This window comes from Labrus bergylta, chromosome 23 (assembly GCF_963930695.1).
Source record: "Labrus bergylta chromosome 23, fLabBer1.1, whole genome shotgun sequence".
Taxonomy (NCBI): domain Eukaryota; kingdom Metazoa; phylum Chordata; class Actinopteri; order Labriformes; family Labridae; genus Labrus; species Labrus bergylta.
The window spans coordinates 13,828,620-13,848,743 of NC_089217.1; the positions used below are offsets into that span (position 1 = coordinate 13,828,620).

At 44.7% G+C, this 20,124-nt stretch overlaps 1 protein-coding gene across 1 annotated transcript in view; it reads left to right on the forward strand.

Annotated features, from left to right (window-relative positions):
• LOC109984567 (EF-hand calcium-binding domain-containing protein 6) overlaps positions 1-20,124 on the forward strand; it is a 38,328-nt gene that overhangs the window by 3,279 nt on the left and 14,925 nt on the right. The window contains exons 3-9 of the mRNA XM_065951620.1: positions 1,342-1,440; positions 13,663-13,799; positions 15,143-15,261; positions 15,967-16,079; positions 16,457-16,605; positions 16,780-16,890; positions 18,298-18,388. Coding sequence (XP_065807692.1) covers positions 1,342-1,440; positions 13,663-13,799; positions 15,143-15,261; positions 15,967-16,079; positions 16,457-16,605; positions 16,780-16,890; positions 18,298-18,388 — 819 coding nt within the window. The remainder of the gene's footprint in view (positions 1-1,341; positions 1,441-13,662; positions 13,800-15,142; positions 15,262-15,966; positions 16,080-16,456; positions 16,606-16,779; positions 16,891-18,297; positions 18,389-20,124) is intronic.

Below are 20,124 nucleotides of genomic sequence, written 5' to 3' on the forward strand. Positions count from 1 at the left end.
CCTCCCCTGAGGTGTTACGGTGTGTTTCGCTCCACGGCTGTTGATAGCAGTGATAATTGGACGAGTGGTGTCTATAATAAGACTGAATGCTGGGAGCTCCGCTGGGGACCGCTGCACTGGATTACACCATGGACGGATGTAGGGCAGGGCAGCGGGGACTCTACTTTGATTATGAGCCACTAAAATAGGTGGAATACATGTGTGTGTGTGTTTTGTAAACTAGTTCTCTGATTGTGTGTGCTTGGGAAGGTGCCAACTCTTAAATGTATTTGTTTAAACATGCGGGAGAGAAAACTTCAGCACAAGGTCAGAACAAAAGCAGGCGTGTGCATTCCCCCCAGGTGAACAAAGCACCTAGCTTATTCCCCCGATCAGCCGCGTCCTAAAAAATGACTGCTCAACACACCTGATGCCAGAAACATCAGCACGCTGCTCCACCTGCCTCCACTGAGACGCCATTACATCCTCCATTATCACTGACGCTGCTGCTGCTGCAATGTTTAAAAAGTCTGGAGTAGATTCAAATGGTCTTTAAAATACTCGGGGAGTCCAACAGAAAATGAAATTTAAAGCAAAATTAATATTTCTTCGCTCTGTTCGGTCATCCTCCTCTTCGTCTGTCTGTGACTTTCACTGACGTTTGTCATCATCCTTTGCGGAGCCTTAAAGTTTGGCCATTTTGCCGTCCCTGTGTTGGTTTTTCTGTAGCCAGGTGACCATATTTTAACGAGAGGCTGACGCTTGAGAGAAGGGAGGTGTTAGCATAAAGTAATTAAAGCTAAATGTTCTATATCTGTGGCAAGCACTTCAGTCTCTCCACGCTTTTTCCAGCTTCTTTTGTGATTGCTGCGGCCTAAAGTGCCTGATTTTGCAACAGCTTTTAAGAAGAAGTTGTTGTGAAAGTGAGGTTTTACTGTGGTGCAGTGGTTAGCGCTGTCGCCTCACAGCAAGGAGGTTCCTGGTTTGAATCCCCGTCTGACAGGAGCCTCTCTGTGTGGAGTTTGCATGTTCTTCCCGTGCGTGCCTGGGTTCTCTCCCTGATAATGGATAGATGGATGTTGTAAAAGTTGCAATGTTTTGAGCACCAATTCGATAGTAGCGAGCATCCTTGCCATAACTTTTATCAAATATCACCATCTTGCTTGCTAAGCCGATCTCCTTTCCAAAAGACATCAAACTAATAAACCATGTTGTAAAAGAGTAATCTTTCCCTTTTCCGTCACAGAGAGCCCTTTCTGCTCCGTTACCGTCACCCTCTCACATTTCATCATCATCAGTCTCACAGCCGTGTCGCGGTTTTATTGTTTATAACTTTGTCTCTTGTGTTTGCGTCTGCTGCAGGTGTGTGCGGACGGCGCTGAGACCGTCGACTACCTGCAGTTTCTGAGAAGTTTCAGTCGAGCTCCGGCGGCCTGCAGAGCCTCGAGCAGCCGCAGCAGTGTGAGGTATTGCGCTCACTTCCCTCCTCCAGCATCACACAGAGCAGACGTCTCTGAACAGAGAAGCACAACAGCAGCTGAATGTGCTTTAAACTCTTTGTTTCAGGCGAGGACAACTAAACTCTCCCATGACTCTGTCTGAGATACAAAAGCATCTTAAAGAAAAGGTGTGTATCCTCTGTTTACCTCCCATCGCCTACATTTCTGACTTTGCCTCCCAAGGTTTGTAGGTGCAGTTTGTCCATCATGCTGACTTCACTTGGTGTTCAGGTGAAGTCAGTCTGTTGGTAAATTACCTCCCTAGAAGTTCAACTAAATAATTGCTTCTTTCAGCCTGATTTATACTTTGACGCTGTAGCCTTCCTTAAGCAGAAGCCTTTGTACCTGGCCTGGTGTGCACCTCCTCAAAAATCTAAATACGCCAAGAAATTATGCAGACAGCAAGCTCTGCAATTGGTCATAATTTTTCTCTCCTGGCTTGCATCACATGTACTGTAATGGTGCGTTCAATTTCATCTCGTATTTTGGACTTTCTCAGTTGCCAGTCTGATACGTCATCATCAAGTCAAATTCCAACAATCAATCACACCGATAGTATCGTGCAAGTTCAGCCTGTGGACATGTCGTCGTGCTATTTTTCGGAAGCATGTTGTTATTGTCGGGTATAAGCTAACAAAATAAAAGGTACTCAATCCGCTACTTTCTGTTCTAGCCGCTCGTTCGTTTATCTTGAATACGCCCAGTAACAACTGAACACTGCTTGTGTTGTTGTCTACTGTTGTTCATTCATTCTGTTTAATTCTCATGTGCAAGACATTTATAATAATACAAATATGAAGGCATAAATCTTCAAGCTACGAAGGACAAGTGACTAGGACATCGAGTCAGGAAGATTTAAGAGTCTATCGTGTAACTTTCTAGACGTTTTCAGGAATGCAGGTGTGAAAAAGGATTGTGTGTAAAGGTGAATTTTTTCCCCCTTTAATATCCATTTAACCTCAAACAAACATCCAAAGTCACAGGTCTAAAGACAGAAAATACTTTGACAAACAAGTGAAATCTAAAACACTGAGATGACTCACTGTGTGTGTGTGTGTGTTTGTAGCCGGCTCTGGCAGGATTGCGGCTCTACGTAGGAAGCATGACAGAATCGACTCTGGATTTGTGCTGCTTGTGTTCCACATATTAAAGCGAGATGTGGATGTTGTCGAAAATGTAAAATCCTCTGTGTGGATAAATGAGCGCCTGAGGGCGAACAGGACCGTCCTCGTCCTCGCCATGACAGACAAACATGAAGAAAAAACATCTTTCACGGCCCACATCTTTCCTTCAACACATCCACGTCTTCCTCTTCCTTCATCCCTCCATTCTCTCTGTACATGTGTCTTTTCCTGCTGCTCGTCTTACAAGACGTGCAGATTAGTCCAAAGAAAGCGACTTTTAGGAAAAATCACGAGAAGCCAGCCGGGGCGACAAAACCTGACAGCTCCGTGTCAGAGTAACCCACGCTGAGAAACAAATCAACCTCTCTTCAGACTAAAATACCTCATATACACTCACAGCAGTTATCTCTATTTCTCTCAGGTAATCTTTCTTTTTTGATGCATTTTCCAAAACACCTATTTTATCTTTCATCAATAGATCAAAAATGACGTTACAAAAAAATGCCACGATCTAACGTGTTATTGAGAGTCTGGATCAGGCTTAGAAAACGTCGTCCAATGATGATCTGCCTCTAGGAAAGATGGCCAACTTCTCAGCGTAGGTTACAACGACAGATAGCGGCTCAACGCCAGTCGCGGCGTGCATTTTGGGATTGTTTTCGAGAAGGGCTCCGGCGCGCTCGCTGGACAACTACAGACCAGATTCTATTGTATTCTATGCAAATGAGTCCAGGGACCGCTTGGACTAACCGCGCGTTCATCCAATCAGGTGCATTCATTTAAGCTACGTCACCTATTGCGTAACCTACAGCGGAACACTTCTCGGGTCGGGTTTCCATTTCAACGGGCGGGGGTTAACAGAGAGCACTCCGATGATTCCCTGTCAGCCTCACCGTCATCTTTTGTGTCTCAAATTGTTTGGATTGAGAGCCCCCTGGTGGCGGAGTTTATATACCGTGCCTTTCAGCTGTGACTCATCAAAAACAGATGAACAGATGCTCACTTCAAGGCGCAGTATGTACATCCCACCACCAGGGGGCTCTCAATCAAAACAAGAACAAAAAGATGACACCGAGGCTGGCGGGGAATCATGGGAGCGACTCTCTCTGAACCTGATAAAGAAACTGATGTCGTTGAGTCTTACTGGAAGTTCGCTGAAGTAACAACATCATGATGATGATTTGTAAAAAGTGAAAAGTCAAGTTTTGTCAGGTCTGTCCTCAAGAGAAGACAGCGTCAAGCAGATTTGTTGCTCAAGTAGAAATTATGTTGAATCTATGAAGGGCTGTAAGCAACACTTTAAAGCCGATATCTGTTTCTAGAGATAAATAAATAAATAGATGTCGGATTTCTGCCCGACGGGAGCCGTCATATCGTTATTCGCAGACTGCGCTCCGTCTTCTGATCCCTTCAAGGACTGTTTTTACCTGCATACACCAAAGCCTGCTGATACCTGATTGGTTAAAACTGCAAACAGAAATAAGAAATCCAGACCTCGGTTACAGATTCTGCAGGTTTTATGTAGACTGTGTCGTCAGTCGAGACGAGGAAAGCAGCTCATGTTGCAGATCAGTGAACAAGTTTCCAGAGTCGAGCATTGCTGCATTAAATCTCCGACCCAATGTCGACTTTTTTTCTTCCATCGTTATATGTAATAATTATTATTCATGCACAGCTGCTTCTCAGGTGGACCCGCAACCATGGCTCCCACTGTGGTTGCTAAGCGACAGTTGATGCAACCGTAACTCCTCTCCGTTCACTTCGTCACACATCGTCATGCAAACACATACCAGTCGTTTCTGAAGCCGATCTTCATAAACGCTCCGTGTCTGACGTCCGAGGTGATGGGCTTCCGTTGTCATGGAAACAGGATTTGGATGTTGGTTGGCGTGCCCAGGTAGGGAAACCTTTGAGGGACATACAAAGAAAGTGTTGGTTTTAGATAAAAAGTTGAGATGAATAAATGTAGCGACAGTGAGACAGACACGTCTCCAGGGAATCGCTCTCTGCGGCGAGCACAGTTTTTAGTGACTTTGATCTCTGTCAAAATTGTTTGTCAATTACTGTAGTAAGTGTAAGCATGTAGGAGTGTGTGTGTGTGTGCGTTTGGCGGTCACTGTCTGATGACTCGTCTTAGAGGACCAGCTGGGCCTGATAATGAGTGATGCACACACACATATGATGAAGTACCAGTCACAGCTGTTTACCCCATGTGCTCGCCTCACTTATCAATATTCAATTAACATCACTGAATCTCCCTGAACACACACACACACACACACACACACACACACACACTCTTACACACACACTCACAGACTCACAAACACTCTTACAGACACACACACACACACACTCTTACAGACACACACACACACACACACACACACACACACACACACACACTCTTACAGACACACACACACGCACACACTCTTACAGACACACACACACACACTCTTACAGACACACACACTCTTACAGACACACACACACACTCTCTTACAGACACACACACTCTTACAGACACACACACACACTCTCTTACAGACACACACACACACACTCTTACAGACACACACACTCTTACAGACACACACACACACTCTCTTACAGACACACACACACACACTCTTACAGACACACACACACTTACAGACACACACACACACTCTCTTACAGACACACACACTCTTACAGACACACACACACACTCTCTTACAGACACACACACACACTCTCTTACAGACACACACACACACACTCTTACAGACACACACACTCTTACAGACACACACACACACTCTCTTACAGACACACACACACACACTCTTACAGACACACACACTCTTACAGACACACACACACACTCTCTTACAGACACACACGCACACACACTCTTACAGACACACACACTCTTACAGACACACACACACACTCTCTTACAGACACACACACACACACTCTCTTACAGACACACACACACACCACCTTGCAGCCCTCCTCTAAAACTTACCAAAAGTAAATTTTTTGGACTTATAATTTTATAAACTTCAGTTCTCCGGGTTTTGGATGCAGACCCTGATCAATCAGGGCACGTTGCCACGGCATTCACCTCCCGGATGTAGGTCACACCAGCTCTACTTCCAGCCTGTACTCACCGTAGGATCAAAACATTTATTTGCCCTATGCAAAAACTCTTCTTTCTTGTCCGTGTTACTTGCAGTGTTTTTGCATTAGGTCGGCGTTCTCGCTCTGAAGCACGGATGCTAAAAGGTTAATTAGTGAAGATTATTTCCTTATGTCTTTTGCTATATGTCTTTCAGCTAAGGGATTTTCAGGTCCCATTCAGGATGCAGCAATTTCAATATTCTACTCAGAAGGAATTAAAACTTTGAAAGACAGGACCCACATTCAATCATACTCCTGTCTCCTCTGTGATGGATGACTTTGTTACTTTTGTCATTTTAATCCCAAATTTAAAAAAAGATAAAATGAATCGTCGTCTCTCAAATGGCTCTTTAAGCTTTCTCATTACAGACGACTCTAAACTGAAAATCAACACATCATCTACCTCAACAGTTTCCATGTTGGTTAAAACATCTTCCATTTCACAAATCTTTGCACTTTTTACACATCTCAGTTTGAACGTTGCTGTTGATTTACGTCACTGAATTTTATGAAGATCAACAAACAGAGAACGAACGAGCAGAGCGAGGAGTTCAATATCCAGCCATTATCTCTACGGCTTTTCTCATGGAACCTCCTCGCTGTGAGACGAACCCAGATGACATTTGGAGAGAGGCGGGGTACACCCTGTACACACTGGACCGCTCATCAGTCAGGAGACAGGAACTTTCACAGTGCAAGTCACACGACTATGCACATCTATGAGCAATTTAAGGTCACCAAATAACCTGAAGAGGACTGTGGGAGGAGGCCGGGAGGGAGGCCACACATACACAGGGAGAACATGTAAGCTCCACAAAGAAAGGTTGTATCCAACGGGGATTCGAACCAGGATCCTTCTCGGTGTGAGGCAACAGGGCTCACTACTGCTCTGCTGTGAAGGCCCTCTGATCGATTAGAGCATCTCAAACAAAATGCCACCGTAAAATCAACATTTAAAATCGAGATTCTGTTCAGAGGACTCTCCTCATAGCCGTCACTCTCAAGCAGTTCCTAAATTAAACCAACCCGACAGCAGGAAGCTTCCCATACGGGGGGATTCCCAGGCGTAAATCCCCGTCTAATGTGGGTCTGTGGTCTAATCTGCCTCTATTTCAGGAGCCACAGCATGAGTATTTGTGAGGAGCCCTCTCGTAGACCCTCCATGTTGTTTGGTTGATGTAGTGCCTTTGTATTACTAATGTTTGGACGGGGAGAGACAGCAGCAGAACGGTCCCAGAGCCCCTTATTATCCCTCTGAGCTCCACTTTAATGCCGCCTGTCGCCGGAACTCTGGAGCCCGACCAGAGAGAAATTAGCCCTCTAATTGACAGACAAAAGAAAGTTCATGTGTGCGCGCTCTCATGATTTCTGTCTGATCTCCTCTCCAGTTACTCCTCGCTCCCTCTCTCTGTCTCTGAGCTCTCTCTCTCTCTCTCTCTCTCTCTCTCCTCCTCCGCTCCCGTTTGTGATCTGACTCCCTTCATTCTGCTCCAACTCTGTCGCTCCTCTCCGTCTCCCTCTTTCATCCCTCCTCTTCAGAGAGCCGTCCCATCCCTCCGCTCGTCTCCTTCCCATAATTCATAGTGACAGGAAAGGTTAGAGCGTGCACTGCGGAGCGCCGGCTGACAGAGAGAGGAGAGTCGAGTGTCTTTTAAAGCCGTGTCGTTACACACCGTTTACAAGTGAGAGCGGTTTGGACTGTAAATACTGAAACAGCTTTTTTCTCTGACAGTTACTAATGTCATATACAAAGTTAACTTATGAGTGTAAGAACTACAAAAACAACTTTATTATCACACAGAGAGCATGCTGGGAACTTCTGGAAAACATACATGGAGGTTTCACCTTTTAGTCTCTTACAAAAAATGTGATAAATATGTTTAAACTTCTCATATGATGGTTCGCACGGATCCTACAAAAAGGTGTGCACCATTTAAGAGCCAAACAGAAGCACAAGTTTCTCTTACAGGGCTTTCACACGTGCAGGAAACTCCTGAAAATCACCTGATATTTGCAGGAGGAGCTGCATGTGTGAACACAAACAGCTGAATGTTTCTCTCTTCACTCAGAGTTTCTCCTCCAGCCTCCTCGTATTATATTCTGCAGAAAGTCAGAGTGAGCTGATGTGAGAACGCAGCAGGATATAATCAGGAGAATTCACCTGGAGCGAGTGGGAGGGGGTGGTGACGTTTATTCCCTGTGATCGCTGCACGACCATAGACTGTCTGCACGTCACCTCTACCATCTCCGTGCTCTAATGAACCTGCTGCATTATGTTTCCTGTTCTCCAGAATGTTCTTCTCCACTCTTTAGTTCACATTGAGATCCTGATCAACTACACGTAGCATTGATAGAAAGACAAATATTGTCATTATAGAGTCGTATAGAGGACTCTGTTGCTTTGTCCGCTTCTTTTTTACATCATGTCTGACCTCATGAGACCCCCCGGACTCCCTTCCTGTCTGACAGGGATAGTCTCCTGCTGTCAGGTGCATGTGTGAACAACCAGTATTTCCTCGTCCCGTCCATGTAAACATGATGTAAACATGACTCCAACAACAACACAGCCAGCAGGATTGTAAAATATCACACATTGTTCCTTTAACCTGAATGAAGCCGACCTGAGGAGGCTTCAGACTGAACCAGTATTTATTAAACGTTCCTAACACGTCAGATTAAATCAAGCAAACCACAGTTTTTTAAGTCTTTGCTGCCACAGATCTGATTTATTCATAACAGAGGATTATCGAAGTGACTTCAGCCTGCCAAAATTAAATCCCGCAGAAGATTCTCTGGACTTTTAAATATCAACACAGCTGTCGGCAGCTTTCAAACTTTTCTCCTCTGAAGAAAAAAAAAAAATACAGTTCAGACCGTCATCTTTGATTTGGAATAAAAAGAGGATGTGATGTTACCAGGTACTGATCGATGGGGTCAGTCTGTGAACATTTTCCATTCACGGACATGACAAATAGGCCGAGTCCACATGTAGGCAGGTAGTTTTGAATTTGGCGGTTTCCTCCTCCTTAAAAAGAAATACCATCGTACTATTCTCATGTAAACAGCGCAGTCTAGGCCTGTGAAGGCTGTTTCATCATGAGCCGGGGATCCGGCCGAAGATTTCTGCCTTTTAATAAGGCAGTTTTTTCTTACCACTGTAACTTTTGCTGCTTTGCTAAAAGTGCTCATGATGGATAGGCCGGGTCTTTGTTATATAGCAATAAGTAAGGTCTTTTTACCTGCTCTTTGTAACATAACAATGAGTAAGGTCTTTTACCTGCTCTTTGTAACATAACAATGAGTAAGGTCTTTTACCTGCTTTTTGTAACATAACAATGAGTAAGGTATTTTACCTGCTTTTTGTTAAGTGTCTCGAGACAACACTTGTTATGAGTTGACGCTATACAAATAAAAAATGATTTATTGATGTAAACAAAAGAGACAGTGTCGGATTAAATCAACCAAAATAATTTCTTGTCCATCCTTGCGTTGTCATAGCCCCCAAATCTGAACATTGGATTTTTTTATACTACTAGAAGCCGGGCACCTGAATCAACTTTCCAGCCCTCTACACAAAAATATGAGACTTCAAATTTTTAACAGCAACGAACACGATCTCAAATATTCTCAATGTAAACAGCTTTCAATGGAACTACTTTTGATTGAAGAAATAGTCCCTTTAAAATGATTTCAATGTGTTGTGATCATTAGCACTGACAGGTACACTGTTTGGGAATGAGAGGCCACTGTTAAATCTTTGAAATGTGTATTTTCAAAGCTGTGAGGAGAGAGAGAGAGAGAGAGAGAGAGAGAGAGAGAGAGAGAGAGAGAGAGAGAGAGAGAGAGAGAGAGAGAGAGAGAATCCAGGAGATGTGTTTCTCATCATTAAATGTACAAAGGTAACTAGAGGAACAAAGATGATGTAATGAGTATCGGACGTGACTTTGGGTTGTGGTCGTTGATCTCGTAACAATCAGCTGAGAGGCAAACACACACACACACACACACACACACACACACACACACACACACACACACACACACACACACACACACACACACACACACACACACACACACACCATAGGACACGCTGGATTAGCATATAACAGGCCGGTAAACAAAAACAACAGAGCTTTCATTAATTAAGGACCGAGGGGCTGGGTGGGCAGACGGATGGGCGAGTGCTGCTGAGACAGTGCGAGCGCGGCACAGCGCCAGGCCTCCAACCACGCCAACCAGAACACAGCTGCCTAATGGAGCGCTGGCATTGCTGAAGGACGGGGGAGCTGAGAGAGAGAGAGAGAGAGAGAGAGAGAGAGAGATTGGAGATAAAACTAAATAATCAAAGAATTTAAAGTTAAGAAAAGGCAGAGGGAGGTACGGGCTGAAGACAAAAGAGGAAGGAGAGAAAAAAGGGAAACAAAGTTTGCGAGGGAATATAGAAGAGGAGGAAACAAAGGCAGATAAAAGGAGAGGGGGAGTGAGTGTGTGTGCGGAGGGAGAGATGAGATGGAGATAGAGATGGAGATTGGATGATATCCCTCTGTCTCTGTTCATTAATACCGTATGATCTCCTCTCTGCCTCCTTTGTGATTTTAACACATTTCTAATTAGCACAGAATCCTCTAAGTTGGAGTGGGAGGGAGCAGGACGGGGGGTAGAGAATCATATTTTTATCTGTCTTTAATAAATTCACTTTCATTTGATCTTTTTTTAAACACTGGAGCTGCTGTGCCGAGCCTCTTTCCTCCCCCCCCCCCCGACTGAGGCAGAATGAAAGGTGGTGCAAACGCCGGGCTAATTGTTATGCTTGTAAGGCACGCTAGCTAAAGTTGTTAGATTACAAAAAGTGGAGATTTTTTTTTTTTTTAAGTTTTGCAGCCGTACTGAACCCCAAACGTCCCCTTGTGAGTCAAAGAAAAACCAAAAAAAGGAAACTGTGTGCAGCGTGTTGCAGGAATAAGTCTTTTCAGAGGTCAGGATCTGCTATATTTTCACCCGTCTTTACTCCATCTGCTCCATTTTGCGTCTTTGTAGAGACAATGTCAGTGCAGCTCATGAGGGAGGCTCCCTCCACGCCTCTCACAGAGACACTTGGCAGCTCGTCTAATCAGAGTGCAATTAGACGGAGACTTCTCTGGGCGACAGAAGACTCTGATTACCCAAGAGTCACTGGGGGTATATTTAGTATCTCTGCTCTTGTTCCACTGTGGTTAGCGCGTGTCGCCCCGGAGCTACAGAGACGAGCTGGTGCATGGCTCAGACGTTGGAAGGCAGGACGGGCTCGACTTGGCTCGGCCGCTCTCTCTCTCTGACTGACTGACTGACTGCGTCTGAGCTCTGACAGTGTCAGCCTGATCCAAGATCTCATTTTCAAGCTTTCCTCAAGTCTGGGGGGGCTCCCAAGTACACATCTATCGAATGCGTTTGTCTCGGTTGCTCCTCAGTGCTCTGATCCTGCTTGATGTGTTGGTCTGAGTTAGACTCATGTTGGTCTGCGTGTAAGGAGGGCTCGTTTTTTTAAAGGTTTATTCCTGGGTTTTTTAGAGGTTGGACAGGTCAGAAATCAGAGAGAGAGAGCGAGGAATGTCATGCGAGAATGGAGCCACAGGTCGGACTCAAACAAAGGCCGCCCGTCTGAAGGACTATGGCTACCATCACCCCAAGAAGGGCTAGTTTAACATGCACTAAATGCAGCCGAGTACAATCAGTAACATAAAGTACATAAAGTTTTCTTACCAAACAATAGAATATTTACATTTTTCCGAAGGATCTGTGCATAAAGTGCGATTTTCTAATCCAGCACAGAAGTCCGAGGAGGCGGTGTAGATGGATGGTCGGGCGTTCAAAGCAACAAATAGCTCAACGTGAGCTGTGATTTGACACATTCGATGATTTTCTCGACGCTCATTTCACTTAGTATCAACAAATACCAAACTTGTGACTCTTGTATAAGCATGTGAGAGATCCGCACAACTTTTATCTGCAACTTTGCAGCCACAGCGGTACACGGATTGCACTTCTATAGCACCTTTCAAGTCTTTCGACCACTCATATCGCTTGCACTTCATGCCACATTCACCCACACACACACACACACACACACACACACACACACACACACACACACACACACACACACACACACACACACACACACACACACACACACACACACACACACACACACACACACACACACACACACACACACACACACACACACACACACACACACACACACACACACACACACACACACACACACACACACACTGGTCCACTGGTGGCGGAGGCTGCCTTTAAAGGTGTCAACCTTCCCACCAGGAGCTTTTCTAAACACGTTCACACAAACACTCTCACACCAAAGGCAAAGACTTTTGGAGCAGTTATGAGCAATCTGGGGGTCTGGTATCTTCAGAAGAGCATGAAACTTTGGACATCGGTGCCGTTTCTGGGAAAGATAAGTGCAGCTCTTCAAAACAACTTGTGGCATAGACACAACCGTCATACTTTTCACATCGACCAAACGCTGCATTTTGGCATCACAGCATGTATCTACAGCTGTATGATCACAGTTTAACAAATAACATTGTAGACTGTTCAGGTACATATCCATTGTTACATGTAGCAGATGTACAAGGAAATCACAGGATCTGAAAACATTGAGAAACATCATTTTGTTGACGTCATCTACCCGATGAATGTTGAAGAGTTTCAGATGACTCCGTAGTTAACCTTTAATACGGCCTGAGCAGCTCAGCCTTTAAAGAAGGAGTCATAAACATCATTTTAATGAGGCTGAGTCCCAAACCACTAACATACTGCCTACTATACTTAAACAATACATGCTGCATACTCAACCGACTGTTAGCATGCAGTTAGCAACATACTAAACTACAGGTCACATGACGTTCTTCCAGTCTGAGCTACGCTGGATGAGCTAGCATCAAGCTAGCATGACCATTGGTACGTAAAAAGAATTCAACAACAATAATGTAATTAATAATGTTGTATTAGCCGCGCTCTGAGCTGATATGAGCTGATACAGTTGTTACACTCAGACCCGTATGTTGATCTAAAACAGTGCTTCTCAACTGGTGGAACCGAGGGGATATCGAGGGGTGTTTTTCAGTGGGTCGCCTGGACATATAAAGTGTGAGACAATCTATGAACAAATGTTTTTGTTCAGTTTAATCGTTCTGTCATCTTTTGTACCGCCTGGCGTCCAACCTGCACTCATATTATTTATTAAATAAATCTGATTGGTTAAAAAACATCTTAAATTTGGGTCGTGATTTCTCATTAGGCAGTTGGCGGTGGATCCATGAGGTCAGACCAGTTGAGAACGTCTCTTCTCAAACAATTGTTTTCAAGCTTTTTTTTGGTCGATGACCTCGTTTTTAAACTCCAAACATTCTCATTAGCCCTCGACGTAATGAGCTGTCAAGTTGTCATGTGGATTTGGTAATGACACACTTTAGCAAGCTATTTTTACCAACACAGATTTTGTTTTCCAGGAATAAAGATAAAGAAGAATTGGATTTTACATTTTAAGATTTTCAGAGACCGTTCGGCGGCTTTAGGTCTCGTCCTGGTTGGATACTGAATCTCTCATAGAGCGTTTTACTGACCGACCCCCCTTCAGTGCTCTCCCTCCTCTTCCTCTCACCTGTCTCTCCCTCCTCATCACTTGTCAGCACTTTGCGGAGCTGGCCCGGGTTTTCACAGATCAAGGCCGTCGTGTCAATAAGCGTGTTCACAGAGATGAAAGCTGCAGTGAGCCGAGCCGAGCCTCACGAGGCGGTCGTGGGTTCAGGAGTTCACCGGCGGCGCTGAGGTGTTCTGTTTCTGCTTCTGTCAATCATGTTGTGTGAACCCTGCAGATCGGAGGCAACCTGGAGAACATGATCAGAGTGTTTCGCCTGTTTGACTTCAACCGAGGAGGACGCATCCAGCAGCACGAGTTCCGCCGCATCCTGGACAACTACTGCGTCCGCCTGACGGACAAAGAGTTTCAGAGGTGAGGGTTAGAGGGATGTATGACGCAGTTTGAAAACAAAACACAAATCAGGTGTGGGGTAGAGCAAAATCCACGCACCCAAACATGCTTGAAGGGTTTTACAAACGTTCAGGTGCTCAGCATACTTCTCTGTCCAAAAACACTTGCAGGTAAAGTCGCCGTTTTCAAGGAGCGGCCATTTTTCCCTCTCTGATGTCATGCCTCGGTGCAAGGCCAAATGCTGTGTTTCAGTTTGCCAGCCCTACAAACTTAGAAAATCTGTCCAAATAAAAAGTGACGAGTAGACAAAATCAGGAGAGATATAAGGACAAATGTCAGGGAAAAACAGCACACATTTGATAAACTGTTACACCGCGACTGACTGTCAATCAGGTCAGCTACGCGCCTTATTGTGAATAATTCTAAAATCCTAAAATCAAAACAGATGAGTCATTCCTCGAGCTAATCAGACCTATTTGGTTTATTGAACCAGGCTGTAAACATGTTAATCTCTGCTGTAAAAACAGGCTTTTTAGAATGGGTGTGTATGTGACTTCCTGTGATCCTGCAACCAGCCTCTAGTGGACACTCGAGGAACTGCATGATTTTTCACTTCAGCATCGGCTTTGTTTTTTCAATGCCGAGGTTTGCCGCTTCATTTATACACATCACACACCTCCAACGAAGCAGAGGGAGCAACTTGGCTCAAGGTCACATCAGACGTGGCTGCAGGAGCTGGGGATTGAATCCACCCCGGATATAAATACATCTGAGTTCTACGTACTGACTTAAAAAGCGCACAATGATAAGAAAAATAAAAAAAATCCTCATTGTACTTGTATGCATATAATTATATGTTGCACAGCCACATTCATTATTAACCAACCAGTGAGGATGAGACTGTTTCCTGTATTCCCCCGTGGTGTGTATCGTCTGTCAGTGAAGACGAGATCAGCAGCTCCAGCTTCGTGGTCATCCTTTGTGTCAGGATGAGAGAGAGCTAATTGACTTTTTAAAACTTCGGGCCCTGCAGTCAAATCCACTCCAGAAACGCCGCTCAACTTTTTTTGACGCGGCTCTGGAGGATTGTGTGTGACAGGTTCATTTTCAATGGCTTTAATTGGTTTCAGCGCTCAGGACGCTCTCTCTCTGTAACACACACACACACTCTCTCTGTCTTTATGTGTGTGTGTGTGTGTGTGTGTGTGTGTGTGTGTGTGTGTGTGTGTGTGCAGGTAAAGCAGAGCACAACGTGTGGCCTCTTTTCTCGTCTCGTCTTTAACTTTGGATATTCCTGACATTAAAGGTCGCCCTCTTGCAGATGTATCCACTTTATTCCTAAACATGTGTTTGCTTGTTTTCAGGTTGTGGAGTCACTACAGTCCCAGCAACGGCTCCACCGTTTCTTATGAAGTGTTCCTGGAGACGCTGGGCTTCGGTGACAGCCTTAATTTCAAGATCTCTCCCATCTGCACTAAGCTAGGTACGCGCACAGTGGATTAAAATGTGGACTTAAGAGGGAATGATTGACAGGGAGCAGCAGGGGACACAAAGTGAGACGTACACAGGACTCTTTTTCTTGACTAAATCTACAGAGTTGTTTTTGAGCATGCACTCAGGCACAGCAATGCTTAAGCTAAATAAATGCTCGAATAAATGTGAAACAGGTCATTAAAACGGCTAATGTTTGATTTTTACTGCAAAGGCATCGTCTCACAGTTGGCTACTTTTGAGCCGTGGGTAGTGAAAGCACAGGAGAGGCTGCTGCAGGATAACTTGGTCCAATAAACTAAAAATACAGCCAGACAACAAAAACACTGACAGCTAATTTAGTAAAAACTTCCCTGGTTAACTTGAAGCTTGTTAAGCGACGCAGCTTCAATAATAAGGCTACACATACTGGATTTGGAATGCGCAGGATTGCTCTCCATTCATAAACATATTTACCATCAATGAAATTATGTAAATCTATAAAATGGAGACTCTGTTCCTGGATAAACATCTGTAACATGTTAGTGCTCATCAGAAATGATCCTCTGGGTTCAACACATCTGCACCATTTCTTTTTTAAACTCAGGTTTCAAATGTCTGATTTGATTGCACAAAATCTTAACCTGTTGAGGCCTTATTAGTGAAGTAAATCCTAAAAAAAACGTCAGGAGTTGTTTGAGCAGATTTTGTCTTGCAGAGGTGTGCAGCCGTGGGAAATCTCCCCCCGATCACGTTAAACACAAGAAGCGGACGCCAGGAGATCCGTCGGTCCTGCCGCACAGGACGCTGCAGACTCTGTTCCACGACAAGGTAAAGCCTCGTCTGCGTCACTTTGTGTGTTTTATTCCTCTTGTTTGCGTGTCACCATCTGGCCCTCTCCCATGCATTATCCTCTTTAAAGACGGAGGGCTAAATTGGCTCTAAGTGGCGCGTCAGGATGCAAACGGCAGAGGGAACACTTCTAATTAAAATGTTTGCCCAGAAAAATCAGCTTCTGAGTTAGTGTGTTAATCACTGCTAATTTGCGGGAGAGGCTGCAGAGGCGGGGCTTGTGCTGCTTTGGGATGCTCTCCATGGCAACGGGGAAGCAGGGATGACTCACTTCCTGGAATTATTGAGGAGCAGAAAAAAAAAACGGGAGAGGAGTCTACCCCCGAAATATGAACGTGATCTTCTTTTTTCTCCAGATGTGTGTGAACTCCACCTCAGTGTGGCAGGCGCTGCAGGCCTTCGACACCACCCGCTCCGGCCTGGTTACACAGGAAGTCCTCAGGGCCGTTCTCAGCAGCTTCATATTTCCCATGAACCTTCACTCCTTCAAGAAGCTGACCAGCCGGTAGAGAAATCTAAACTTTACTCATTTATACTTCTCTTCCCTCTTTCCCACCCAGTGGGCCTCCACCTGCCTGCCCTCAGCTCCTTAAATCTTAAAATCCAGCTCTCATTTATTCTGTGTGATACATTTTTCATGCGTGTGTATGGATTTATGTGTGTGTGTGTGTGTTTGCAGATATGGAGTGAGAGAAACTGAGCCGCTGAGGTGGAAACACTTCATGAGCCACTTCATGAGCTCAGTGAAAGAAGAAGACGAAGAAGAGGACACAAATGTTCACAACAACCGGTCAGTTTGAAATTATATCTCAAGCTCCAGAGGTGTGGATTCAGCTAAAACAGACCAGGGGGATTTTGTTTCAAGAGTACGGTGGCTGACAAGGTTAAAAAAAAAAAAGTGTTGCAAGGACGCCAAAGACATGCATTATGAGAAACAGGATAAAAAGCTCCTAAAGTCACATGTGCGCTGTCATTGGCTGGAGGAAACACACCAGCTCCGCCCAGAAACGTCCCGAGTCAACCAGAACAAAGCAGAACACTGAAATCCAGTCAGAGGACAGAGTCTCTGCAGACACAGTCACCACCACACATGTACGGAGGCCCAGAAGGGACGGCTTTATTTGAGGAGTTCATATCTTATTTTTTAGGAAAAAGTAGCTGACCCTATCTTTAATGGACAAAACCAAAGTACAGTTCTTCTCCTACTTTGAGTGTAAGTTCTGTTATGCTGCAAAATCCTGCAGTTCTTCTGCAGCCTCTGTCCACTAGAGGCTGGCACAGGAATCACATACACACAGATTTAAAAAAAATCTGTTTTTACAGCAGAGATCAACATGTTTACAGCCTGGTTCAAAAAAACAAACAGGTCTGATGAGCTCATGTCTCGATCGGCACACACTGTACGGTAGAGGTGGGGAAAAAAAGGATCGATGTAAAAATTGAGATTCTTATTTTCTGAGATTTTAAATAGATTCATCACTTCCAAAAATGTCCAAAAGTGCTAAGGCGACTGGAGTATGAACTCATTCAAAAATAGACTTTGAATTCTTGGAGCAATGAATCCAGAATCGTTTTGAATCAAAAATAGATTCTGAATCAAATCAGGACCCCAAGAATCGAAATCAAATCGTGAGACACCCAAAGATTCCCAGCCTAAACTGTATTTTTTTTTAATAATGCATCCGTTTTGAGTTTAAGAACCAAACGTGTTATCCATAGTTAGCCGCTTAGCTGACCTGACTGACATGCGGTTTATCAAGAGGCTTAAAACCCGCCTCAGCTCCAGCTCTCAGCCTGTCGTTAGGTTGACTAAAAGTTAGACTGAGACATCATTTATCATGGCGGCTTCTGCCGATGAGCCTCCAGCACCCCTTGCAGGAGCAGATGTCTGACGTCACTCAGGCTTCAAACATTCATATTAACAGTTTATGGATCATATGTGTCTTTAAATTATCATAATATCTACAATTGAAAAAAGACATGTCTTTGTCTTCAGTGTGGAAATGTTCAGTTCATCTTTTACAGTAAATGACTCGAGGCTTTTCAAAATTGCGAAAATATCTCTGCTTTGAAAGACAAAAAGCTCCAATATCGAGGTGCAGACTTGGTGCAACAATTGAAGCACGTAAACAACTGGAGTACACAGCATCATTTTTCAGTTTTTAGGAAACATTTCCATCTTTCTATCCTCTCTCAGGGTCTCACAGCAGGCTGCCCACGATGAAGACGAGTTCCCTTTCCAGGATTTTTACCCCAAACTCAAAGAGGTCTTCCTTCTCTTGAACCAGGTAGGCGTCAGAACGAGAAGTAAAGTAAAATCACCGAGCGCTAAAATGGATTTCGAAAAATCTCCCGTTGTGCACGAGACACCCTTCAAACCTCTCCCTTCTCTGCGCAGCGTTGCGGAGAGTGTAGTTAAAGCACATGACAGAAGTGATTTTGAATGTGATCAGACAGGACACAGGGGAGTCATCTCAGCAGATTGCTCGCAGACAAAAAGGCACAGGCTCAGGTATGTGCTTTAAAATATAAAAATGCCAGACAGCTTTACAGATGAGCCAATCATCATGTGCAGCTTTTTGATGGCCATAAACACGATTAGATGATTGCATATGGCCACTGGTTAGCCACTCAGTCACTAGCCATATGTTCATCTGACAGCGATCGCCTTCAACACGCCTCCGCATGCAGTTCTGCCTCTTTAATTTCAAATCAGTCTTCTTCAGCTGCGTCAAACTTTGGAGTTTCACTAAACTTCGGTCGAAGGGGGGGGCGGGGCGGAGGGGGGGGGGATGAATTTCCCATTAATTCTCCGTAATGTTTGATGTTTCTGCCGCCACTCACAAAACAACAGACAGCTTCCAAGTTTGACAAAGTGTGTGTGTGTGTACGAGTGTGTGTGTGTGTGTGTGTGTGTGTGTGTGTGTGTGTGTGTGTGAAGCCTCTCCCAGATATGAATCACACGTTTCTATCTGCCAGAATCTCCTCCTTTTAATGGCATGGGAGGGAGGGGGGAAAAAAATCCCTCCATCAACTGTTTTAATAATCTACTCAGCGGTGGGAGATCAAACAAGAGAGTCCTCACACCGCCAGCCAATAATGAGCTTTTTCACTGCGGCAGGTTCGAAGCCAACTCTGGTTTTTAGACTCTCGGGGGGGGCTCTGCAGACTTTCTGTGATTCACATTGTTTGTGTATGATGCTCAATCTAACACACATAGCAACATGGTGCCAGGCCATAATTAGTGCTCTCATTACAGAGCGTGATTTAACCGTGCACTGTATCATAACCTTGACGAGGAGGGAGCTCGATTTCAGAAAGGTTGAATAGCTGGTGTAAGCGATGTGTCCATGGCACACCTGGCCACATCATCGCATCCCCACGTGTGTCTCCAATGACTCCCTCTCTCTCCCCCTCTCTCTGTCTCTCTCTCTCTCGGTTGGCATTGACGATCAGTTGTCAACTCCATCATGTTAACTCGGGAGTGGCTGTATAGAGTATATACCCCTCCGTACCCCCATTCCCTATTTGAACTAAAACACTGTATGTACGGGTACCGCATGGGCGGCTGTGGCTCAGTGAGCAGAATCCTCGTTTCTCAGCCTGGAGGGTTCGATCCCCACCTCCTGTAGGTAATAGGGCGGCTGTGGCTCAGTTAGTAGAGTTGGTCGTCTCCCATGTGTCCTTGGGCAAGACATTTAACCCCAAGTTGCTCCCACTGCTTTGTCAGCGGTGTATGAATATGTATGAATGGGATTAGTTACTCCTGATGGTCACTTTACACAGCAGCCTGTACCATCAGTGTGTGAATGTGTAGGTGTGACCTGCGGAGTAAAAGCGCTGCTTTGAGAAGACTAGAAAATAAAGTTCAAGTCCATTTATTGTTTACATGTAAGCCTGCACTCTGAGTAAAATGTTGTCGACGGCTCTGTTAGAAGGACATTTTGAATGCATTATAATGTGGAAGAAAAACATGTTTTCGACCCACTTCCACCCATTTGAAGCCAACTGGAGCCTTCAATGA